We start from the raw sequence: 27,021 nt of genomic DNA, 5'->3' as shown, positions 1-27,021 counted from the left end.
CAAAAAGGCTAAGAAAAATATTTGGTAAATATAGTCATGCTCAGAGGATTAACACCACAGCTAAGGAGACATTAATATTCACAACAGGCTACTTATCTTTAAGGGACCCATTTTTTTATTTCTTTATTTTTTCCTTTAAAGACCGGGCTAGATTTTAGACAAACATCACTGAGTCTCTAATAATCTAGGAGTAAACAGCCAAATGGGCCATGAACTGGAACTAACTTGGTGGTAATACAGATAGGCTTTGGGAATGAGACAGAAGAGAACAGGAAATTTCACTGATAATAGTACAATATGAGATTCTCTGCAAGGTTGTGGTAAACAGGCAAAAGGTAAAAATCACCTTGACCTTCCTCAGTCTTACTATTGAAGTTTTATATTGGCTTCTTTATGAATAGCATATTTTTACATATAATTGTGCGTGTGTGTAATATATATATGTATATACAACTGGATCAGGGAGTCATTAGTTAATGTTAGTGAATTTGTAACTGGTTGATTAAGGCTGTGGTGACCAAATTACCTTTAAAAACACAGACAGCTAGTTTATTTTAAAGTGAAAACTGTCCTGAATATCCAGGATCAAATCTGTGCTTCAGAAATAACAGAAAAAAATGGAAAGTTTTATATTCACTTCAATCTAGCAGCAATCTGAGTAAATCATAATACTTTGCCACAATTCAACACAATGTATAGTGTGGCTAGCAACTGAAAATAGCAACAGGCTTTGCAACTCATAAAGTCTATTAGCAGAGCTTTGCAAATTTTTTTTTTCACATTTCCAGCCCTAGCTATGCTGTGCTCAAATGAGTGCTATTTTACCGTCAGTTTAATAAGCAACACGAGCCCAATCCACAGCTCTCTGAAGTCGCTGGCAGCCTTTCCATTGACTTCATTGGGCAGAAAAAATGTTTGAGGCCTTAACTTCATTGACAATTATAAATAAATAAATAAATATGGAAGTAACTGACAAATCTATGTTCTCAAAGAACAGAATTTTGGAAACCCTTCCAAATTGTATCCTGACTCATATACCCTGTGCAACCCAATTAATTTAATTAATTAAAGGGATTTACACTGACTAAACATCTAAACATAGGTAAAAAAGTAATTTGTATCTTAATTTCTTTGGTTTATTTTCCACTTAGAAATGGCACTTCACTTGTTTTAATAAAAAGAATAAACAATCAGAAAAAAAAGAAGTGATATCAGTTCCGGAGATTACATTGATTCAAGTAAGTATGGCAGATGAATGAGGCTGGAAAAAAGCCTCTGATTTTTTTCCCCTTGCACATGTAAAAACTGAGATTTTTTACAATTCAGAACTGGGTCTAACACATGTGAAAACGATCACCACAAAATATAATCAGGTCAGATTCCACCTTAGAATGCCATTGAAATGTTCAAGTCTTTTACTGAGGCTTCTAGTATATCTAAATTTCAATGGTATGCCAGGTTTTAAAGTAAACTTTAGAAGAGCCAGGGAGATTAAATTCATAACTTTGCTAGACACTAAAAATCATGGACTGAATAGAGACACTGGAGTTATGTCTTATTACAATGATCTATAACTCATTAACAACTCCCCAGTTGGTCCTCCCAGGCCCTGCCCCAACCTTTCCCCCCTATGACTGGACAGATGTTAACGAGCCACTTCACCTTGAATGGTCCCTTGAAATATGTGTTAACTACTTATGCTAAATAATCTGTTCCATCTTGTATTTAGCTATGACAAAGGCTGTGAGTTTGTCATGGAGGTCTGGAAATCATGGATTTTGTGACTTTCCGTGACCTCTGCAGTGGCCACTGCCCCCGCCAGCAGCAGCAGGAGTTTGGGTTGGGGGCTTAGGGCTGGGGCATGGGACGGGGTGAGGGCTCTGGGTGGCGCTTTGGAAGTAGCGACTTCCCTCAGCTCCTAGGGGGAGCCGCGGTGAGGGGGCTCTGCATGCTGCCGCCGCCTACACACACCACCTCTGCAGCTCCCATTGTCCGTGGTTCCTGGCCAATGAGAGCTGCAGAGCCAGCACTTGCGGAGAAGGCAGCATGCAGAACTGTGTGGCTGCATCTCCATTTAGGAGCTGAGGGATGTCGCCCCTTCCAGGAAGGCACAGAACCGGGTAGGGAGCCAGCCAGCCTTGCCAATGTGCCCCCCTCACTTCCCCAGCACCAATGCGGGTCCTGGGCCACCCACACTGTCTATCCCCCCCCAGCACCAGCAGGGGTCCCAGCCCTCCTCAGCACCCCGAGGACAGTCCCCTGCCCAAGACTTACTCAGGGGTATATATTACAACTCATATAAAGGCCACTGGCTGAGAATTTTTGTTTACTGCCTGTAACCTGTCCATGACTTTTACTAAAAATACCCATGACTAAAACATAGCCTCTGAGTAGAAGAAGAGCTCTGTGTAAGCTTATAAACTCGTCTCTCTCACCAACAGAAGATGGTCCAATAAAAAATATTACTTCACCCCACCTCACCTTGTCTTCAGAAGAGCCAGTCATTTTAGATATTAAGAATGACTACAGTTTTTTTGAAAGAAAGTGCTCCAATAACAATAGTTCTCTTTGTAACAGGCACTTTCAAGAGACAATGTGATTAAAGCTCAGGTAGGGGAACTCGCTTCACAGTCCATTATCTCTCAGTATACTGTAAAATCTCTGCTAACTATAACATTTGTCATTAACCATCAATGCAATCTCCCTCAATCCTATTTTACTTGTAGTCTTCTTTCAATTCTAACCTCGGACAGGTCACGGATTTTATTTATTTATTTTTGGACTTGCTATTGCATCTGGCTATTTTTCACTAAAGGAAAGATTAATAGAATTTTTGAGTAACAAGTGTGACAGGATAAAGCTGGCCCCTCATAGGTTTGAGATCATCTGCTCTGTGCTGTCTATAAAACAATCTAATGCAGAGGTGGGCAAACTACGGCCCGTGGGCCACATCCGGCCCGTGGGACTGTCCTACCCAGCCCTTGAGCTCCCGGCCGGGGAGGCTAGCCCCCAGCCCCTGCCCTGCTGTTCCCCCCTCCCCCACAGCCTCCCCTCCCGCACAGCCTCAGCTCACTGCGCTGCCAGCGATCTGGGCAGCGGGGCTGCGAGCTCCCGCCAGGCAGCATGGCTGCAAGGGCCGCTGGCCTGCCCCAGTGCTCTAGACTGCGCAGCGGCGTGGCTGGCTCCAGCCAGGCAGTGCAGCTGCCAGTCCTGGTGCTCTGAGCGGCATGGTAAGGGGGCGGGGAGTGTGTGTGGGGGGGTGGGATAAGGGGCAGGGGAACCCGGGGGACAATCAGGGGATGGGGAACCGGGGGGGTTGGATAGGCGTGGGAGTCCCGGGGTGGGGGGGGGGCTGTCAGGGGTTGGGGTGTGGATAGGGGTCAGGGCAGTCAGGGGTCAGGGAGCGGGGGGGTTGGATAGGGGTGCGGTCCTGGTGGGGCAGTTAGGGGTGGGGGTTCCCGGGAGGGGGCAGTCAGGGGACAAGGAGTGGGGGGTTGGATGGGTCGGGGGTTCTGAGTGAAGCAGTCAGGGGGTGAGAAGTGGGAGGAGGTGGATAGGGGGCAGGAGCCAGGCTGTTTCGGGAGGCACAGCCTTCCCTACCCGGCCCTCCGTACAAGTTTTGCAATGCTGATGTAGCCCTCGGGCCAAAAAGTTTGCCCACCCCCGATCTAATGCATATTTCAAGTGCTATGTTAGGGATCCAACAGGATAAGCGTTTAGGTCCAAATTTTCAAAACTTGCTTTCAGTTTTGGGTGCTTCCACCTTTGGATGCCCACTTGGGGCCTAAATCCTCAAATGGTGTAAATCAGGGCAGCTCACTTGTCTTTATTGGCTTCTGTGGAGCTACCTCAATTTATAGCAGTTGAGAGTCTGGCAGCCAGAAACGGAGGCCTCTAGAATTTGAGGCCACTTTTGAAACGTGGGCACTACAGCATTCACAGATTATAGATGTAATTTATAAACACCAAGACAGCTCGGACAGACGAATGTTATAGATATTCCATTTTGCAGCATCTCTGGCTATACTTCTAAAGCACATATTTTAACAAACTGGTTAGCTTACATTGGCCCATGGTTACTTAACATATCGCTCTGTCAGGTACAAGAAAGACATTGATGGCAGTTATCCAATACATTTTGGGTAGCTACTTCTGTGATTGTCCCTTTAGACTGCATTTATATTAGGACATAACACTCCCTTGTGCATTGTTTTCTTGTTTCAATAGTAGCCTCTCTGTGTGATATAAACTGAAAACCATTTCCTGAATATCAAAGGGGGCCTACAAAAGTACTAGCTTTGAGATAGGGTGAACCGATTATTTACCAACATCCTGCCATTGTTTTAAGTAATAACACAGTTATCTTATTTATAACCCTAAAGTAGAAACAAACTGGATATTAATCCTTACACCTCTGTTTCTTGTTCATTAAGGTTATAAAACAAACCTCTGTAATGTACTGCATATTAGTTCTATTCATCCAAAAAAGCTGATGGTGCTTAGAATGTCTTCCTACTCATCAGAGTATGTGCTTGAAAAGGTGCAGAGTTTGTACAGCCGATACCAGAAAGACTAGTAATGTGCCTATTACAGCTGTGTGTGAAATGATGATGTAAGCAAAGAAGAAAATGTGTATTTGGAAGCATTTGCATGAGCAGAAATTCAGGGGAGGAGTTTGCAAGTCATCTTTTACAGAACATACTCTCCTGCATCATAGCAAACACAATCACACGGGACCTAGCACAATGGGACTCCAATTCTGGATGAACATCAAAGTCCTACTGTAATACAAACAATAGCAATTAAAAAAAAAGATCAGGGCCCTACTCTGTTAAGTGTTGAGTACACCCAGAGATAGGAAGACACAGCTCCCTGTTCCACGGAGCTTACAGTGCAAGGAGGAGATCTGCTCTTTCAAAATTGTGTCAGATGCTACAGCTTCCCTCTCCCGGCTTTGGCCCTGCACGTACCATGGTGGAGAGCTGTAAACCAGGCCCAGACCCATCTTCACAATACTGATGCTTTCCTATTGATTAAGGAACCAGTAAAGACCCTAACATGCTCCACTGCATTTGACAGACTGGCCCTACATCCCAATGGCATGTAATCAGTGTGGGCCTGGGCGTATTGGGGCGGTAGATGTCAGCTTTGTGGAAGTGAATGTCGGGTTCCTGAGTTGTAGCTACGCTGTATACAACTGTGCTTGGCTTAGAGATACTGCTGAGAGAGGGGAGCTGTTTCTGCATATGCTGCTGCTGCTGCTCAAGAATGCATTGATGCAGCAATAATGCAATTCTTCGGCCATGTGCAGGGATACCAGGGTTTGCTGTCTCTAACCTTCTGGTCTTTATTCTTAATTCATCTGAAGCCTAGTTCATGAAATTACCCTGTGAACAGCTTAGGCACTGAGTGATCAGCAAGAACATGGAAATGCTGAGGCCATTCAAATTGGATCATCTAAACTGTGCTCAGCTGTGAGATTGCCTTGGTCAGGCAGTCAGCATGTGAACAATGTAAGCGTCCATCTGGGTTTTCAAACAACTAAAGGACAAAGTGAACAAAAAATGAAGTTTATTTTTAAGGGGCCTCACCTCACAGTGTTTTATTGATGGTACAAAATGCACCATGTGTATCACAGTGACTGATTGCCTGATTATTGCTTGGAAACAGGCGTGACTGAATGTTTATAAACAGCTTTTTATTGGCTGTGGGTCAAAGACATTAGTCACCAAGGAAGGGATGTCTCTTGAGCTATAAGATGGGTGGATCAGCCTTCTGTTGGGCAATGGCTAGTGAAAGAAAGAAAACAGCTTCTGCAGTTTAGAAAATGCATGTGATGTTTTATTTCCTGGAGAAGTCTGTAGCTCAAAGAACATGTTTTGATTTTGTGAAAAAGTGGAGACTATGAGCAGGGGGCAGAGGTGCACTGGTTATGTGTATTGGTGCAGTGGTTATATGCACAGTCTAAATGCTGGCGCAGGAAATAAAAAATATAACACCCCGACATTTTCATAGAACTGCAAAGGTTTTAGCCGCACAATCCCATGAAAGTCAATGTGAATTGGGGGGAGGGGACTAAAAGCCAACCCATGACTGAAAAAGAATAGCACTAAGTGTTGTATCAGCTGTTCATCCCGATGAACTAGATCTTGAATTGAGTTCATGACTAGATCACTATGTGGGCTAGCTATGTATGTTGAGGGTCATACAGCTAGCTCTCCAAAGATTCTGCTTCTTTCACAAACCTTCCAAGGAAACTATGATGTACATCTTAATGAGATACATTAATCTTATGTGGACCATGAACTGTTATAAAATTTGGCCATTTGGGTAGCAGAGCTCCTGAGCCAATGGACACTCACAGGCCCAGGAAGTCTGGCAGGCAATCACCTGAGTTCACCTCAGGCCCTTAGCTCTGGACACAATTTACTCCTTAACACCACCCTATTCACTCCACTCAGCTCTTTGCCCTTCCTCCTGAGTGATCCCTACAGGATTAGGCTCCACTGGCCATCTATCTGGGAGTTGCATATGAACTGCATTCTCTCAGTCAGCGTTCAGTATAGCCAGGTCTCTAAAATGACTTGCTTCCCTCATCATCTGGTTGCTGAGGTGATCTGGGCAACTGTCTGCTAAACTTCCTGGGCCAGTAAATCCATCAGTTCATATTTGGTGGTGGGGTGGGATCTCAATGCCTGGGTGAAAAACACGGAGACTGAGAAGAACCGCCATAGAAAACAACTGAACAAAGGAAAAGAGATACAGAGGAACCTGGAGAACTAGATTTCTGCCCCTTGCTGGCAGATCTGGGGAAAAAAAAAAAGTTCAAGGTTGAGATTAACTCAGGCAATCATTTGCCAAACCTTTCTGGGCCAGTCAGAGAACCACCAGCTCACAAGGTCTTAATTTCCAGATTTTATTTTTTCATCCAATATAACGACTTCCAAGAGGTTTGATAATTAAATTACTGCTTATTAAAGGCACCATCTTTTCTAAGCAGCCAGAAATTACAGTTACCACCTTGGAACTGATTTCATTCAGATGTGCCAAAAGCTTCATTCAGTTTCATACGGTAATGTCAATAAATTAATTAGGGAGTTTTGTTGTTGTGCTTTTTATTTATATATTTATTTATTTTTGTCCTGAAAAATGCAGAGGCATTGGTGGCTTTCTGCAAATGTTTTCATTATTAATTGTTCTTGAAAGAATTACTTCATTGATCATTTAATCTTCAGAAAGCAAATGAATCCACTTCAGGGCAATAAGAGGCTACAACAATAAAAAATTTGAGCAGCAATTATAATTTGTTTCTTAGCAACTAATAGCAAAAATTATGGGATTTGGTCTATCACCAAATATTACAGGAATCATTACAGCTTTGGGAATATTGCGAAAATCCTTTATTGTATAATGCTGCGAGTAATTTTTGTTTTCAACTATCATAGTGAAATTATTTTGGGACTGGTAGGTCAAACCCCAAAAGTAGTCTCATTACAAGTGTATTATTATTGTTTTTGCTACTGCCATTGCATTGTGCTGTGCTGCACACTATCTGTTAAGTCACGCATAGTAATAATTTTCAAAGTAGCATTTCTAGAAAACAAATTCCTTTAATAAACTCTGTGGGGGGGGGAGGGGAGAAATAGGTCTCTAGCTATTTCCTGCACTTAAAAAAACATCCTGTTGGTTAAAGCAAATTCAAATTTCTATAATGGATCTGAATGAAATCCAGAAGGATTTTAAAGAAAGGAACCACACTAGAGAATAGAGAAAATGCCCACAAAATTTGAGTGGATCCATTAGATTAAATTGTCCAGGGAATTTACAGTTCAGCAGTTTCCATAAAGATATCAGACCTGTGGCCCACATTTTCATCAAAACAAAAATCACACCAAAATATAGATTTTTCAAGAAACCCCTCCATCCCCCCATAAAATGTTACTAATTTTTTTTTTAGAAAATATATATGTTGTGTAGCAAATATTTAGCCAGCCCTAGGAACAACCTCCGTTTGGTGGATGCGAGGGTCAACATTTTGGCTCCATCAGAAATGAAGTGCAGGTGCAAGTTTGAATACTTGCATCTCTAACTCCCTAGTTTGTGCTCACAATCAGGTGGTACAAAGTGCAAATACTCCTGTTGGTGCACACTGTTCAGTTGCTGGCAGAAGTGTTGCTGGCACAAATTGCATCCACCACAAAGAGGCTGTGTGGCTGAACACATACCTTTGAATATCAAAATCAGTTCGGAGAGTTAAGTATGAATAATAAGAATACAAGCCAAGCAACAGAAGCATATACATTTCTGTATTAAAGTTGTATCTAATTAGAGAATACACCCAAGAGATGTTAAAATGGAGGGTTAAAACTTCCATTAGAAATTATTTGGTTCATAGATATCAAAGATGGACCCTATTAGGTAATTTACTTCATCACCATGCCAGTGAAGAATTATTCTTTTAATTAAGCTTTGTCCATTTTAGTTTTGAATGTTTCAAATGGGAGGGCTTCAACAGCTTTTCTACAGTCTAAACAATCTCACCCTTAAGAAGTATACGGTGATGGCTTCCCTTAATTCTCTATGATCCTGGTGATGTCAAGGAATTATGATGTGATTGGAATAACAGAGACTTGGTGGGATAACTCACATGACTGGAGTACTGTCATGGATGGTTATAAACTATTCAGGAAGGACAGGCAGGGCAGAAAAGGTGGGGGAGTAGCACTGTATGTAAGGGAGCAGTATGACTGCTCAGAGCTCCGGTATGAAACTGCAGAAAAACCTGAGTGTCTCTGGATTAAGTTTAGAAGTGTGAGCAACAAGAGTGATGTAGTGGTGGGAGTCTGCTATAGACCACCGGACCAGGGGGATGAGGTGGATGAGGCTTTCTTCCGGCAACTCGCAGAAGCTACTTGTTCGCAAGCCCTGGTTCTCATGGGTGACTTTAATCTTCCTGATATCTGCTGGGAGAGCAATACAGCGGTGCATAGACAATCCAGGAAGTTTTTGGAAAGCGTAGGGGACAATTTCTTGGTGCAACTGCTAGAGGAGCCAACTAGGGGGGGAGCTTTTCTTGACCAGCTGCTCACAAACCGGGAAGAATTAGTGGGGGAAGCAAAAGTGAACGAGAATCTGGGAGGCAGTGACCATGAGTTGGTTGAGTTCAGGATCCTAACACAGGGAAGAAAGGTAAGCAGCAGGATACGGACACTGGACTTCAGGAAAGCAGACTTCGACTCCCTCAGGGAACGGATGGGTAGGATCCCCTGGGGGACTAACATGAAGGGGAAAGGAGTCCAGGAGAGCTGGCTGTATTTCAAGGAATCCCTGTTGAGGTTACAGGGACAAACCGTCCCGATGAGTCGAAAGAATAGTAAATATGGCAGGCGACCAGCTTGGCTTAACGGTGAAATCCTAGCGGATCTTAAACATAAAAAAGAAGCTCACATGAAGTGGAAGTTTGGACATATGACCAGGGAAGAGTATAAAAATATTGCTCGGGCATGTAGGAATGAAATCAGGAGGGCCAAATCGCACCTGGAGCTGCAGCTAGCAAGAGATGTCAAGAGTAACAAGAAGGGTTTCTTCAGGTATGTTGGCAACAAGAAGAAAGCCAAGTGTGGGCCCCTTACTGAATGAGGGAGGCAACCTAGTGACAGAGGATGTGGAGAAAGCTAATGTGCTCAATGCTTTTTTTGCCTCTGTCTTCACTAATGAGGACAGCTCCCAGACTGCTGCGCTGGGCATCACAACATGGGGAGTAGATGGCCAGCCCTCTCTGGTGAAAGAGGTAGTTAGGGACTATTCAGAAAAGCTGGACGTGCACAAATCCATGGGGCCGAATGTGTTGCATCCGAGAGTGCTAAAGGAATTGGCGGCTGTGATTGCAGAGCCATTGGCCATTATCTTTGAAAACTCGTGGCGAATGGGGGAAGTCCCAGATGACTGCAAAAAGGCTAATGTAGTGCCCATCTTTAAAAAAGGGAAGAAGGAGGGTCCTGGGAACTACAGGCCAGTCAGCCTCACCTCAGTCCCTGGAAAAATCATGGAGCAGGTCCTCAAGGAATCAATCCTGAAGCACTTACATGAGAGGAAAGTGATCAGGAACAGTCAGCATGGATTCACCAAGGGAAGGTCATGCCTGACTAATCTAATCGCCTTCTATGATGAGATTACTGGTTCTCTGGATGAAGGGAAAGCAGTGGATGTATTGTTTCTTGACTTTAGCAAAGCTTTTGATACGGTCTCCCACAGTATTCTTGTCAGCAAGTTAAAGAAGTATGGGCTGGATGAATGGACTATAAGGTGGACAGAAAGTTGGCTAGATTGTCGGGCTCAACGGGTAGTGATCAATGGCTCCATGTCTAGTTGGCAGCCGATGTCAAGTGGAGTGCCCCAGGGGTCGGTCCTGGGGCCGGTTTTGTTCAATATCTTCAGAAATGATCTGGAGGATGGTGTGGATTGCATTCTCAGCAAATCTGCGGATGATACTAAACTGAGAGGAGTGGTTGATACGCTGGAGGGCAGGGATAGGATACAGAGGGACCTAGACAAATTGGAGGATTGGGCCAAAATAAATCTGATGAGGTTCAATAAGGATAAGTGCAGGGTCCTGCACTTAGGACAGAAGAACCCAATGCACAGCTACAGACTAGGGACCGAATGGCTAGGCAGTAGTTCTGCGGAAAAGGACCTAGGGGTGACAGTGGATGAGAAGCTGGATATGAGTCAGCAGTGTGCCCTTGTTGCCAAGAAGGCCAATGGCATTTTGGGATGTATAAGTAGGGGCATAGCGAGCAGAGCAAGGGACGTGATTGTTCCCCTCTATTCGACATTGGTGAGGCCTCATCTGGAGTACTGTGTCCAGTTTTGTGCCCCACGCTGCAAGAAGGATGTGGATAAATTGGAGAGAGTCCAGCGAAGGGCAACAAAAATGATTAGGGGTCTGGAACACATGACTTATGAGGAGAGGCTGAGGGAACTGGGATTGTTTAGTCTGCAGAAGAGAAGAATGAGGGGGGATTTGATAGCTGCTTTCAACTACCTGAGAGGTGGTTCCAGAGAGGATGGTTCTAGACTATTCTCAGTGGTAGAAGAGGACAGGACAAGGAGTAATGGTTTCAAGTTGCAGTGGGGGAGGTTTAGGTTGGATATTAGGAAAAACTTCTTCACTAGGAGGGTGGTGAAACACTGGAATGCATTACCTAGGGAGGTGGTAGAATCTCCTTCCTTAGAAGTTTTTAAGGTCAGGCTTGACAAAGCCCTGGCTGGGATGATTTAATTGGGGATTGGTCCTGCTTTGAGCAGGGGGTTGGACTAGATGACCTCCTGAGGTCCCTTCCAACCCTGATATTCTATGATTCTATGACCCAGGCTGGGGATAGCTAGGAGAGAGACAAATGTGTGTGGGAGATGGCTTGGGGGAAGATGAAGAATGATAGCATGGTAGATCCTCAAACCCAAAAGATTAGAAGTGTGTAAGTGGAATCTCCCTCCTCTAAATAACCAGGGTGACACCTATATTTTTGGTGCATCCACAACTAAATTTTCAAAATGAAATTATTACATACTAATTGGGACTGAAGGTTTTCCTTAGGCTCAAAAATCAGAAAGCAGACCAAAGAATCACTGTATTTGATTTTTTTAAAAATCTCATGATTTTTAACCCAATCTAATTATTTGGGGCGGGGGGGGGGGGGGTGGCTAGACCTGTGTCGCAGTGTCCCCAATTGTAAAATGGGGCTAATAATATCACTTGCCCCATGGATAAATTCTGATGATTAATTAGCTCATGTTTATGCAGTCCTTTGCAAAATATAAGTACTAAGGGGTAAATGCTGCCACAGGCAAACAACTCAGATAACTGGGCTGAGATCTATGAGGGAGGGAAACCTCCCCCCCAGGGTGCTCCACAACCATTAAGGTAACCCTAACTCAGTAATGTAGCTTCATTGGCTGTTTGTCCCCAGCCCTTGCTGTGCAACTAACTTGGGGATTTATACAGGTTCCAACCCGGCTTCCTCCCCAGCCTGTCTCTCTTCACCTACAACCTTAACTTTCTGGAATGGCATGGAAGGAGCCACTGCAGCAATGGGCTCTGCCAAAATAGTCCCAGAAGTGATGATCCTGGCTTCTAAGCAGACCTTGCTTGGCTCTTCTGCAGGTAGAGTCCATCACACCAGTCCAGGAGGGATAGGCTTTGACTCAATACTATATTTATTAATAAGTAAAGTCCCCAAACTTCCTACATTTTAGTGGTCAGACGTCCTGAGCGAATACAGTTCGTGGACCACTGTTACACAGTATGTGATTTACATTGTTAGGAATGGAAACAAACCATCGTCTGTGTCTGTGGAAGAGCCCTTATGGGCCTGCAGTGAAGCAGTATATGATGAGTGAGCAATAAAGACCGGATGCCGTGCTTAGCATTACCTCATGTCATAGAATCATAGAATATCAGGGTTGGAAGGGACCTCAGGAGGTCATCTAGTCCAACCCCCTGCTCAAAGCAGGACCAATCCCCAATTAAATCATCCCAGCCAGGGCTTTGTCAAGCCTGACCTTAAAAACTTCTAAGGAAGGAGATTCCACCACCTCCCTAGGTAACGCATTCCAGTGCTTCACCTAATAGCCAACCTAAATCTTCCCCACTGCAACTTGAGACCATTACTCCTTGTTCTGTCATCTGCTACCACTGAGAACAGTCTAGAGCCATCCTCTTTGGAACCCCCTTTCAGGTAGTTGAAAGCAGCTATCAAATCCCCCCTCATTCTTCTCTTCCATAGACTAAACATCCCCAATTCCCTCAGCCTCTCCTCATAACTCATGTGTTCCAGTCCCCTAATAATTTTTGTTGCCCTCCGCTGGACTCTTTCCAATTTTTCCACATCCTTCTTGCAGCGTGGGGCACAAAACTGGACACAGTACTCCAGATGAGGCCTCACCAGTGTCGAATAGAGGGGAACGATCACATCCCTCGATCTGCTGGCAATGCCCCTACTTATACATCCCAAAATGCCATTGGTCTTCTTGGCAACAAGGGCACATTGTTGACTCATATCCAGCTTCTCATGCACTGTAACCCCTAGGTCCTTTTCTGCAGAACTGCTGCTGAGCCATTCGGTCCCTAGTCTGTAGCGGTGCATTGGATTATTCCGTCCTAAGTGCAGGACTCTGCACTTGTCCTTGTTGAACCTCATCAGATTTCTTTTGGCCCAATCCTCCAATTTGTCTAGGTCCCTCTGTATCCTACCCCTACCCTCCAGCGTATCTACCTCTCCTCCCAGTTTAGTGTCATCTGAAAACTTGCTGAGGGTGCAATCCACACCATCCTCCAGATCATTTCTGAAGATATTGAACAAAACTGGCCCCAGGGCCGACCCTTGGGGCACTCCACTTGATACCGGCTGCCAACTAGACATGGAGCCATTGATCACTACCCGTTGAGCCCGACAATCTAGCCAGCTTTCTATCCACCTTATAGTCCATTCATCCATCCCATACTTCTTTAACTTGCTGGCAAGAATACTGTGGGAGACAGTGTCAAAAGCTTTGCTAAAGTCAAGGAACAACACGTCCACTGTTTTCCCTTCATCCACAGAACCAGTCATCTCGTCATAGAAGGCAATTAGATTAGTCAGGCATGACTTGCCCTTGGTGAATCCATGCTGACTGTTCCTGATCACTTTCCTCTCATGTAAGTGCTTCAGGATTGATTCCTTGAGGACCTGCTCCATGATTTTTCCAGGGACTGAGGTGAGGCTGACTGGCCTGTAGTTCCCAGGATCCTCCTTCTTCCCTTTTTTAAAGATAGGCACTATATTAGCCTTTTTCCAGTTGTCTGGGACTTCCCCCGATCGCCATGAGTTTTCAAAGATAATGGCCAATGGCTCTGCAATCACATCCGCCAACTCCTTTAGCACTCTCGGATGCAACACATCCGGCCCCATGGACTTGTGCACGTCCAGCTTTTCTAAATAGTCCCGAACCACTTCATTCTCCACAGAGGGCTGGTCAACTCCTCCCCATGCTGTGCTGCCCAGTGCAGTAGTGTAGGAGCTGACCTTCTTCGTGAAGACAGAGGCAATAAAAGCATTGAGTACATTAGCTTTTTCCACATCCTCTGTCACTAGGTTGCCTCCCTCATTCAGTAAGGGGCCCACACTTTCCTTGACTTTCTTCTTGTTGCTAACATACCTGAAGAAACCCTTCAGGGTTACTCTTAACATCTCTTGCTAGCTGCAACTCCAGGTGTGGTTTGGCCTTCCTGATTTCATTCCTGCATGCCCGAGCAACATTTTTATACTCATCCCTGGTCATTTGTCCAATCTTCCACTTCTTGCAAGCTTCTTTTTCGAATTTAAGATCAGCAAGGATTTCACTGTGAAGCCAAGCTGGTCGCCTGACATATTTACTATTCTTTCTATACATCGGGATGGTTTGTCCCTGTAACCTCAATAAGGATTCTTTAAAATACAGCCAGATCTCCTGGACTCCTTTCCCCCTCATATTATTCTCCCAATGTCAAAAAAGTTATAATGAAAAGTAGAAAAAAATCAGAAGAGGATAAGGAAAGTGAGCAGACAATGAGTTCTGTACTAAATATTTAGAAGATGAGAACTATTTCAGCTTAGAAAAGAAAACAATAAGAGGTAGCCTACCATAACATTATAAAACAATGAATGCTATTGAGACGATGAGCAAGGCATTACTATTTTTTCTCTCTCATAATACTAGAAAAAGGGGATGCCCAAATAAATTAAAGACAACAGATTTAAAACTGTGGAAAACCTGTGGCATTCACTGCCGGGAGACTGAGGCAATTAACTTAGTAGTGTTTTTAAAAGGATTAAATTTTTATAGGAAAAATAGGTCTGACTCTGACCTCATTTAACCCTGCCGATTTACACCAGTATAAATGAAGTCAGAATCAATTCCAGTAAGAGCATCCATATTTACAACAGACAGTATAAATATGCACTCAGGAGATAAGCCCTCTTGATCCAGGGAACATTTCTCGGTTAACTGACAGGGGTTATGAAGAAATATCCCCAGTGTGCACAATGGACACCTTCTCCGGTGAACTGTGGGGACTCCAAAGATCTGTGGGGAATCCTAGCCTCAAGTCAGTATATCTCAGGTCAGCTGCCTGGGGAACATGTTCCTCTGTATGCTATCCTGGCCCTGTCACTCCCTGAGCTGCACATCTCACTTCCTAGCAGTGTTCCATTCACTCTGTTCTTCAGTTTCTACACATCAGGGTGGAAGAAGCATTAAATTGGTTAGTCTCTAAGGTGCCACAAGTACTCCTTTTCTTTTTGCGAATACAGACTAACACGGCTGTAACTCTGAATACAGTCTGACAGGAAATCTGTGCTTTTCCAAAGAAATCAAACTGCCTAGGATGGCTGTAAGTGGCTCATAGTACAACAGAAATTAGAGAAAAGACTCGTTAGATCCAAAGACCCATCCCGTCCATCACCTCAAGGCCAATACAAGATTGTTCCCTGCTGTACGATTAGGATTTTGTCCAGTCTTGTTTCAGCTATCCACAGCAAGAAAGCCTCCTGACTTCTCCTTGGGGGACTATTCCACAGCCTAACATGTTGCACTTCTAATATTCTTTTTGTTTTTCAATCCTGTTATTCCTATTTGTGCTTTCCTCCTTCTGCCAGCCATACTCCCCAAACTCACAGGGGACCCAGTCATGCAGGGGGCACTTTACAGTGACGCTGGCAGTTCAAAGAGAGCGCATCCATCAGTTCTGCTCCACTCCTCTTCCCACAATTTTCATCTCCTTTCCATCTCTGTCTCCTTCTCTTTCCTGAACTATGCAGTGGAGGGGAGCACAGTGGAGGGCCCAATATGTGATTTCCCCCTCACCCCCTTTGTTAAATAAACCTCTTCTGAATTTGCCTGTTACCTACGGCTCAGCAGCAGAATAAAACTTGGCTTTATCTGTCTGTCTGCATCTAGCATATTTGTGACTATGTGTGTTCACTGTTGCCAAGCACTGCTGGCAACGTAGGTCTCTCTTGGCATTGTGCTATTAACTAAGTGTTAGTTTTGGACTCTTGCTATTCCCAGTGCACCAGGTTTTCCAAATGCAATTCATTCTCACATAACACTGTACTTGCTCTTAACAACTCCTTTGCTGTGCACATTTCACCTGTACCATCTGCAGTATCATGAGCTTTGCTTTCTCTCTCTTGTCCCGCCCAGCCCATTCTCATCTTTAAGGTAGTTGGTGTGACGATACATGAATAATGAATGAACACATCTTGGAGAGTTTATGCTAAAACATTTACCATAAACATCTGCAAATCATTTTACATTTGTTAGCTTCAGCTGGTAGGCAAATTTTTGAGGATTATTTCCCTTCAAGGGCCCAATTCTGCTCCCTTTGATGTCAATGGGAGTTTTGCTATTAATTTTAAGGAGTGCAGGATTGGGTCTTCGATCGGTAGAAGCTATTCTATTCTATCCAGGTTCAGATACCGCATTCATCATAGTACTAATCTGAATGCTTTCCAGTAGTGCATTAAGCAACATGACTACACATCTAGGCCTATCCTGCTCCCATTGAGATCAATGAGAATTTTGCTATTAACAAGATTAGAATACAAGTGCTCTGAAGAGCTGACTGACTTGGCCATGGCTGGTGATGGGGTGTGTGTCGAATTGCACAATCTCGTGAGGCATCCTCCAACCTGTCTCTCCACATTCTTCAATCAGAACTAGCCAAACATTATTTTGAGGAGCTCTCTTGTCCTGCTTGGGGTAGGTTGTATATGTGGAAAACAACTGCTTGAGAGAGAGGAGACGGTCATTGGATATAGGAGTTGGTGAAAAAGATGTGCTGAGAACTACATTTAAAACATCAAGTAAAGATTACAGTGTATCTGATGCAGAACTAGGTAGGTAAAGTGCACCCAGAAAAGACACCATTGGTTGGAGAATACCTCCTCTCCCCAATGAAGGACACGTATAATTTGAGTGAAAAACATACTATGCAACAAATTAGCATACATTTTCCTGTTTTGCACTGCAACAAAGGTAAAATGTAATATACAATGGAATTCATTAGAGGCTTGAAATCAATAGCAGAACTCCCACTGACATCAATGAGAGCAGAGATTGTGCTCTAAGAGAAAGTAATAATCCTTCACTGATTCCAAGAGGAATCAGTCTGGTCCCTCACTATGGGTTCCTTGTAGGCACAGCCCTGCCGTGCAGTGCTGCACTCCCCCAGGGAGAGCACTGGGAGACATTCTGGTTCAAGGAAGAGCTTCCAGATATGCAGAGTCAGAGCGCTTGCTGCTACCCCCTTTCATGACTGATTTCCAATGGCTGGTGTGTAGTACAGGGCAGACACAACCTCACTTCCTTCCAGGCCCTTCAGGGGTGCCAGGCATCTTTGGAGCAACAGAGAGTGAGCAATCCCAGTTATCCTGAAGACAGGGACTGAAAAGTCTTCATATATGGACTGCCAAAGGGTAAGCGAGACTCCTCTTACCCTCCCAACCCTCCATACTTCCCTGCACTGCAAACCTGGGTAAGCGACAGGCAGAATCTTAATGACAAACAAGCATAAAGAATGACATAGGTTTAATACCCTGAGTCTTTTAGTAGTTCTACCAAAAGAAGGGATGCAAGGATGCAAAGCCTTAGACTTCAGTCCCAGAAATATTATGGATTGACATTTAAAGGGATGCATCAACATGAAATCTAGTCAGTTTAACAAAAAGTGAGTTCAGAGGCACTACACCCATCCGAGTTCTCCTGCTAATGTAGGTGTTTTTGCAATTACATCTTCTTTGCTTTTCTTCTCTTTTTCAAAGTGTTTTTCCCCCTGCCCTGCTGCCATGTGGAAGACTCCCAGAAACAAAAGGGAAAATGACTAAGTAAGACTCAGATTAAATAAATCGTGTTGATTTCAGAGGGACTCAATTGGGGCTTAAATGATAGTGCAGCAGGACCAGTGGCACTGGCTGTTCACACAGAGTGGGATATATTAATATTCCAAAGCTAAAACAAACAGGACTAAAAAAGAGAAACATGCATTTAAATACAATCTCATCTTTCAGTCACATCAACCTTAAAAGTATTACTCATAACTAAAGGAAGCAAAACTATTACACGATTAATGAACTGTATGCTGTTTTTGTCCCTCTAGATTTTTATTGCATAATCATCATCATGTGATGAGAACCTGCAGTTTGTAATAAATGTATTCATCTGGCTCACCTTATGGGCAGTTTATAATAAATCCCAGTTTGTGGGTAGTCTATTTATTTATTTTTAAATCAAAGCTACTGCATATAGCTACTGCCTTTGTATCTTTCCATGTCTAGCTGTACATCTTGTTGAAGAATTCAGGTACTTCAGGCCAAATTTTACCCTGGCTACCATAGCAACATCAGGGCCCCCTTCCTCCCTTGCATCCCGCTGCTGGCTACTAGCATCCTGGGTAGCAGTGAGGGAGTAGGCTAAATTCCACCCCTTGCACAGGCAGGTGGGAGGCAGCAGAACGGGGCAGAGCCTGGGCTGCACATCCTCAATGTGCCAGGCAACATACAGTGGCTTGGGTATAGACTGGTTGCAGTTTATTGACTCCCCAGAGTAGCAGCTCAAGCGGGAGAGAGACTATGAGAGTGAGTCAGAATCTCCTTCCTGGGCTGCTCCTGAGGCAGCGCTAAGATGCACTGCACCTTACTTGGGCCTGGTGGTAAAGTCACGGTTGAGCATTTAATGAAATAAAATATGATATTAAGTTTATCATATTAGGAGACTGTGTGCTTCACAGAAAATAAAGTGAGCTATCTGAAATGTAAGATTATATTATATTATACATGCCAGAGTGTGTGGGTCAGTGTGTGTTTGAGACAGAGATATTACTGTCATCCTCCACCTCCATTTCACTAACTCAAATGGATTTTAAAACAACAGATTTAATTTAAAAAAAAAAAGTCATTTAACAAAGGTTTGTGAACAAAAGCAACGGAACTGAAATAATATCACAGCTTTTTACCAACCCTTCTAAGCTACCCTCTTTTTTGGGACTGATTCTGCAATCCTTTTACTCATTTTGAATGGTATCTTATTTTGCAAGTCATCCCAGACTCTACTCAGGGTAAATAAAGGCAACTGAATTTGTTTCATCGTCATTCTTTGGTTAGTGATGGCTGGATTGAAAGAGACTAGACAAAACGTATGTGATAGTTGGGATTCTTCCAGGGGATAGATATGGGGTTTATCCCTGGGTTTTCAGCTCTGTCGTGAAGGTTTCTCTCTACAACAGTACGGTTTCTGCTAGGAAGGGGTCACAAAGCATGAGTTGTTGGAGATTTCTGGGACCCCAACAGGTCAATAAACCAAGAGTAGGTTTAGCCTCTCATATGAGCTAGGCTCCAATTAGTTGAAACATACAACAGAGCTGTTGCTTTTTTCAGTTTGTCAAATCAATCACAATATGGCAACTTAATAATATTACAGTGAACAACCGTCACTCTACTGCATATCCATCTGATGTAATGATAAAACTGATGTCAATCATTTGATACAATAATGAAGTCATTGTTAAAGAATCTTTCCACGGAATCAATATCACCTTCTTACAAAGCAAATGTCTCCTCTTTGTCTTCACATCTATAGTAGTTTGCACACGTGCCCCAGAATGTTCCTTCAGTGTTTATGTAGCAGTAGGAGACCTGCATCCTGAAACAATTGTCTCTTTATAACTGGTATTGGGGCCTACATTCTTCTCTCAGTCACACAGGTGCTACCCCATTCAAGGGTCATTGAGAGGAGTGGCTAGCTGAGCACCTAATTTTTATGCTCAGAACAGCAATTAAGCGCTCAGACTGGTCCAAGTATTTTGTACCCCATGCTCTTGAGAATAAGGGAGCATGCATGCTAGGGGGCTTGAGACTTATTTCTAGAAAAGTTGTGGACAACATTTAAGCCTTGATGTTGCAAGTCAAAGCACACAGCACAAGGCTGGTGCACTCCAGGACAAGTCTGAGTAGGGGTAACTATGTACAGGTAAGGTTAGGAACTAGCGGAAGTGGAAATAAATCTTAAGCCCACGTGTCACCTTGCTGTTATTACTGTTAATAGCATACACACAACCTGAGGTGCGAATAAAAAATGGCCATGACTGACAGGACAATCCTCAGCATGGAAATGAGATGTTTTGTTACATACTTCCCTCTTCCATCTTACTTTTGCTAGTATCTAGGAATTTCTTGGCAGCCATGCAGCAGTGCTAGGATCACACTCCGTGTGTAAGCCCATTACCTATTACTTTCCTGTCCAAGCCCATTACCTATTACTTTACACTTATATGTACAACACTCTGCACCTGTGTTGTGCAGGATCAAGCCCCCTGTATTCAATGTTACTTGTGCCCATGTGTAACTTCTGCTCCCATGTGCACCGGAGTACAGCCTTGTGCTCCTTATTACACGTCAAAAAAAGGGTTTGCAGTGTCAAGGCATAGGTATAACTGTGTTTCTTTAAGTGGAATTTCTTTGGTGTATGTGGTGATTGCCCACACCCCTTTTTCACCATAGGCTTTACATGGGGGAGGCAAACTTCAAAGTTCCCTGTACTTTTTCCCCAAGCGGAGCTTTCCTGAAAGAAGCCTTAGTTTAAATGAAAATTCATACACACACATTCATACACATACATTATGGCACTCTAAAGCAGAAAGTAGATGATCAGTTTACAAATACACTTCTGAATGTGGCTGGATTTAAAAATTAATAGAAATATCTTGTGACGTATACATGGAGGAAGCACATCTTTCCCAAGGACTTCCTCAGGCTCCTGTCTTGAGACACCTACTCTCCTTCCAAATATCTGCTCAACCATAGGTTGGTCCTACTGATTCCTAAACCCAGGGACAGTCTGAACAGTGTTCCCCCTTCACACATACTTCTCAAAGGGCTTACTCCTACACTCGGCCATATGGCCTTGATCCAACTCTCCATAAAATCAGCGGCGAGACTTCTATCGCCGTCAGTGGGAGTTGGATCAGGCACAATACTTGCGGAGTTAAGAATTTCAGGTGTAATCCATGCTCAGTACCTTGAAGGATAAGGCACTTTGTGATGCAGTCATGTGCTAGCAGGGCCTGATCCGACGCCACTGAAGTCAATAGCAGTTTTACCATTGACTTCCATGAAAGCGCGACTGGGGCCATTAGAATTTGTAATGTTATCTTTGAATAGGTGAATACATTTAAAACACAGCACAGGGGCTGCATTTCGTACCTAGGCAAGACTCCCTATCGATTTCAGGCCCTTTATTTCTAAACACAAGTTACCATACAGCAAATAAAATTGTCAAACTATCCCTCCTCCACAAAAGAGAAAACACACAATTCAATTTAGTTTAAGTGTATTTTCATATATCATTTTGAAAAGCAATTTTTGGGTCTCATATTAAGAGTTTAAGGCTTACCCCCCTCCCCCCGGTGAATCTGTACTGCTACAAACACAGGGTTTAAAGAATCATTAATCCATATTCCATTAGTGTGGTGTAGCAGACTCCTTACTTTTTGAAAATGTGTTCAATTTAAGAGACAACTAGCATGTCAGGAAAAAAAGGAACAAATTTGAAATGTTAATGATGTATAACAAAGCAAGTATTTGGGGGCATATATTAGCACTTTCATCATAATTAGTTTGTAACCTAAATACATATTTCAAGAATAAATTGCTGACCCTCTCTGACCTCCACAAGAGGCTGAATAGCTATTTCAGAGTTTAATCTGCAGTGAAAAGGCTAGAGAAGAATAATTTAGCCCTTGAAATAAGAATGAACATCTTTTAATGATGCCCCTGGATTCAGAATTTAACCCTTGCACTTAAAAGCGAGTATTAGTCTCAAAAGGGCTGGCAATAACTTAGCTCTCAAATAAGAACGAGATAACAAACAGCATAAATACGGAGCAGCCCAGAGAAAAATGGATTGTTCATTTTAAAGACAAAGCAGTGAAAGGTGCTGGCTGGTAAAACAACTGAGTCTTGGACTCTATAACAAAATGGTATTCCACAGCTAAAAATGTCATAACATGTAACGGTAACAATGCTTGAGAGACCACAGTTGAATTGCTGGAGCTGCAGGTAGGGCAGAGATTGCAAGTGCAATAATAGCAAGTTTCTAGGTCTCCAAATGCCACACAAAGGGGTTAAATTCAGAGTAAATGACCCTGGTAAAAAGAAAAAATCCAGAGAGAGGGATTGAGGGCAATGGACTTTACTGAGACACTTCAAACTGCTAGAGTGGATTCTTGCTAGGAAATAATTTTAGATTATTCCATAAAAAACCTACAGAGGGCAATTCAAAAATGATAATGTCAGAAAAAAGTATAAGGGAAAGAGGTTACGTGCTTTGAATTAGCTAGGACTTCCAGTTCCTGCAACAAGTGCCTCTTATTGTTGATTTTGTTGTATTAAATAGCACCGGCACATCCACATATCTTGAAATGTCAGTGTTCAGAAACATGCATTATTAAAACAGATTCACACTTCTCAGAGGCAGAGCTTGTGTAATAAAATTAAAACTACAGTGGGTATTTCAGAATTCAGCCAGTTCTGGTTGCAATCTCTTTGCTCATATAACTCGGAATGACTTACTGTTTTGCTGAAGAGCGGAGGCTGACTTAACAAATGCTTGTTTTTCTCCCCATCTCCAATCCAAATGTTCCTAACATGATTAAAATCTAATTGATCTAAATTTGAGCAATTTATTTATCCAAACACTCATCCATCACCATTTTAAGTGCTAAGAAACAAACTTCGCATCTTAAAGCAACCTTCTTAATTAAGAATCAGTCAAGCCTATCTTATGCTTGGTCATCTATCAAAACTCCAAGTACAGTCCAGATTTATTATTGTCAAGAAAGATAAATCAATTAATTATAAATACAATAGACATTAAGGTTCCATGTTTGAAAATAAATATGCAATGTTATGATTGGTTGTTTTTTTAAAATACAGCCTTGTTTTTGTGATTACCAGCTAATGGTCATTTGATACAAAATGGCTTAATGAATATAGTGGCATGTCCTGCTCCCATTCATGTAGTCAGTGGGAGTCTGACAATTGATTTTGATGGGAGCAGGACCTTGCCTTACATCACTGAACTCTTAACTTACTACACCTGCTCTCACCCTCTAGGTAGTTAGAAGTTGAGATCATTATTGACTTTCATAAATGATACGATTATAGCACAAACTGTTTTCAAGTGCTTAGCTATGAATAATGACATTGCAAAGGCTTAGCCTGATGGATATTGGAAGTCCTTGATTTGTAAGATTTGAGCTGCTGTGAAGCAAGTGATATGCAGAGAAGCAGGCCCAAAACAATATTTATGAAACAATCCCCTTGACATACTGAAATCTAACGTTATTAGATGAGTTTTGAGGAAGCAGTTCATTAGCGTTCTACAGTGAAAGAGCATCTTCAGTCATGGAAAAACACAAGCAGATCATAAGAAAAACTGATAATATATTGTTAACTACTCTGGGAGAGGGAAGACTTTAGCTTCCCACAGCTCTGTTTCTCATTACAAATCACCTTTTTATGTGCAGCGAATCTGGCACAAATTTGGCATCTTACCCCTTTTACTTGCAGAATAGGATCACATTAATTGTAGATATTAGACAGTCCATTAAACATATTGCATTATATTAAAAGTCTATCTTTCCCTTACCAGGTAAATTATGCTTAAGAAATACTAAGATCTGACCAAAAATGCACATGAAGAAAATTATTGTTAAGGTATAGCTTGCACCTTTCACAGCAGAAAGCCTCTCAGGGTACGTCTACACAGCAAGTAGACACAGCAAGTAGCAAGGCCCCACTGCTGGCCTGTGACAGCTGACTTGGACTCGCGAGACTCGGGCTCCAGGACTGTTTCACTGCTGTGTAGACTTTTGGGCTGGAGCTCAAGCTCTGGTAGCCTCCCACTTTGCAGGGTCCTAGAGCCTGGGCCTGAGCCCAAGCCAGGAAGCCTACCCACCAATGAATCAAGTTTGCTGGCCTGGGCCAGTGCGGGTGTGTAGCTGCTGTGTAGACATGCCCTCAGAGCTTACAGGTATGAAGGAGGAGGGACTTGCCCTCAGTGCTATTATGCCTGCTAGCCAAGGAGGTTGGCCATGGCTCTTTATTATCCATGATCTTCCTTTCAAAGGACCCTCATCCTGCACTCTATGAAGTCAAATGCAGAATTCTTACTGGCTTCAAACAATGCAGGTTCAAGCCCATTCAAACCTATTTAGCTCTCCTCATTTATGAAGGTGTGTCAAAAGTGCTGAATAGGCCTTAAATAAATATTATAAAGCAGCCTTTAGAAAAAACAAAAGCAACTTTGGTGGTTCTAAAATGATCAAATAAACCAATGTACATGATACATAAATAGCACATATAAAGAACTTAGTATTGCACATCACCTTTACATTAATTTCAATATTGTGTATATATACACCCGTACACCGTGTCAGTGTAACCCACACACCTCCTGGGTGTAGAGTTCTGTCCCATGTAGTGGCACCGAGACCACTTAGAGACTAATGAGTCTGCTTTACAGCTTTAGCTAAGGGCCATATGGCTTTTAGCTCATGCAGTAGAGCCTCATGCATTTAGCTCCAGAGGTCCGGGGTCCATCGGTGTTACAAGTGGGACAGAACACCACACCCAGGAGGTGTGTTACATCAGCACTTAAAAACTCTGTCAGATATGTACCTCCCACTAGATCTTCTATCACAGGAGTGATAAAAACTGCCATTATGGAACAGCTGCTTCTGAAGGACATGTCCCTTTGGGCACTTTTGAAGCTTTAAAATCTTTGTTTTCCATTGGAGGGAAAAATCACTTTTGAACATTTCTATTATTCACTTGTAAAAAGTGTTAGTAGCATGTTTCCTACTGCCACGTACTCACATGTCCACTGTCTCTTATCGCTAGGCAGATATACACATTCTGTGCTGTACGCCCATTTAGTTAACTAGTCACAAAATAGAACATTTCCAATCCTCACTCAGATTTAGTCAAGATATGTTCTCAACAAAACAAGCAGCATGACAAAGAATAATGAATAACAAATTAGATGAGATTAAAAAAAAGCCATCATCTTACCATTTTTCCAGCATTATATTGCAAGAATTCAGTATTTGCCATGGGTTGTAATCGCTACTTACAAGCAAACTGAAGTTTTGCCTCTCTGCTAACAATGGTTCCAAATGAGTTTGTTGCTATGCACTGGTACATTCCAATATCTTGGGTTTTATTGAGGTTATTGATCAACAAGCTGCCTCCCACCACACTGTAGCGGTAATCCATACCGACGTCAACACTGGTTCCATTTAACTTCCACCTATAGTATAAAAATTCCAGGAGTTGAATTTTCCTAACATTAATCAATATTTCTGTACGTTTCTAAAGCAACATGAAAAGTAAATACAGAAAACATTACAACCCATGATTTCTTATTTTTAAACCCAGCATGAAAATGCATGTTTCCTGCACCACATTGAAATGTTCTAATATTTCACTTATAGAGCAACATCCTTAACATATATTTCAGTCACTGATTTGATTAATGCTCTTATTGTTTTGGCTGTTGTTATTGATGTTGTTAGTCTTTGGAATTAATCATTTTGCAAGGGGAAGCCTCAGAAACAGAATTTTTGAACCACTCAACTTCTTTTCTTTTTCTGCCTTAGTTGTTTGTTTGCTTTTAAATTTAAGAAAACTCACTCACAGCAGATGTTTTAACAAACTGGGGCATCAAAATTTTCTAAAAAATCTCTCCCCAATTACAACTGCCATCTCTAGCAGCCCATGATGGAACATATAAAGGATTAGATCCTTAGAGCAGTTCCCTGTATTGGAACCTATGGGGAAGGAATTTGAATATATTTGCATGAGAGAATCAACATATTCTACTGCATTAAATGCTAAGTATTGCCAGAAGACAGCAACAGGATTGGGGTCTTATGAGTTTAATCAGTTTCAAAGTGGGCATTTACACTAGAGAGAAAAATGGGGGGTGGGGGCGGGGAGGGAGACACCAGGTTAAATTGGTTAAGACAACCAGATTAATTCTATGTAATAACAACAGCATCACCAGAACAGCATATTTTCATATATATAGCTTCTTTCACCCAAGGTTCTCAAAGCACATTATAAAGCTAGGAACCATAAGTAGCATTATTGAAATTTTTCAGATTTTTAAGATAGTTAAGCACATAGATCTTAAGGGACGGATTTTCAGTTCTGCATGCAGATAATTTACTGTGAAATTATCATGACTGTGCACAGAAAGTTAGACCTCACACTGCTCATTTGCACACAGCATTAATGTGCAATTTTTGTGGCAAAAAAGAGGGCGTAAGGACCAGATTTTTAAACGTATTAAAGTTCAGGGGATTTTAGGTAGATTCAATGTATTGCATAAAGATTTTAATCCCAAATATCTCATTTAATGTGTCAAAGCAAGTCTTAAGAAGCCTTAGCAATAAATGAATAGGATTCAAATTAACTACATTATTGTATTTGGTGTGTTTCATGGATTTTAAAAGTGATACGAAAGGGTAAACTATTGTATCAATTCAAAAGCAAAACACACCAGCAGATAAAGATGCATCACACCCCAAATTCTGATAGAACTTCTCTGGGTGGGATGCATGCAGACATGTGTCTTGGAGAGACACGATCATGGAGAAGGCATGCTAAAGAATAGCAAAATATGTAACAAACCTGATAGTTGGTTTAGGATTTCCCTTTACGTCACAGCTCAACTTCACTTTCTTTTCCTCAGAATCCAGTGGAAAAATCACATTGTTTGGTTCCTGAATGAAAACTGGACCATGCAGCGTGCTGTCATCTGTGTTACATGGAACAAAAATGTGACAGGTATTGTACGATATCTTAATATAACAAATATAAAGAAAAGTCTTAGAGAGAGGTGCATCTGGTATATCATTCACCCTAAAAATGACCATGCAACAAC

General features: G+C 42.4%; 1 protein-coding gene across 1 annotated transcript in view; it reads right to left on the bottom strand.

Moving 5' to 3' along the window:
* LOC144267326 (contactin-4) overlaps nt 1–26,905 on the bottom strand; it is a 234,188-nt gene extending 207,283 nt beyond the window's left edge. Inside the window, exons 1-2 of the mRNA XM_077821196.1 lie at nt 26,769–26,905; nt 25,208–25,383 (exon numbers count right to left, since the gene is read on the bottom strand). Coding sequence (XP_077677322.1) covers nt 25,208–25,349 — 142 coding nt within the window. The 5' untranslated portion in view covers nt 25,350–25,383; nt 26,769–26,905. The remainder of the gene's footprint in view (nt 1–25,207; nt 25,384–26,768) is intronic.
* Nucleotides 26,906–27,021: the final 116 nt, after the last annotated feature.

Source organism: Eretmochelys imbricata, chromosome 7, assembly GCF_965152235.1.
Source record: "Eretmochelys imbricata isolate rEreImb1 chromosome 7, rEreImb1.hap1, whole genome shotgun sequence".
In the NCBI taxonomy this organism is placed as follows: Eukaryota; Metazoa; Chordata; order Testudines; family Cheloniidae; genus Eretmochelys; species Eretmochelys imbricata.
This window is presented reverse-complemented; position numbering and strand designations above follow the sequence as displayed.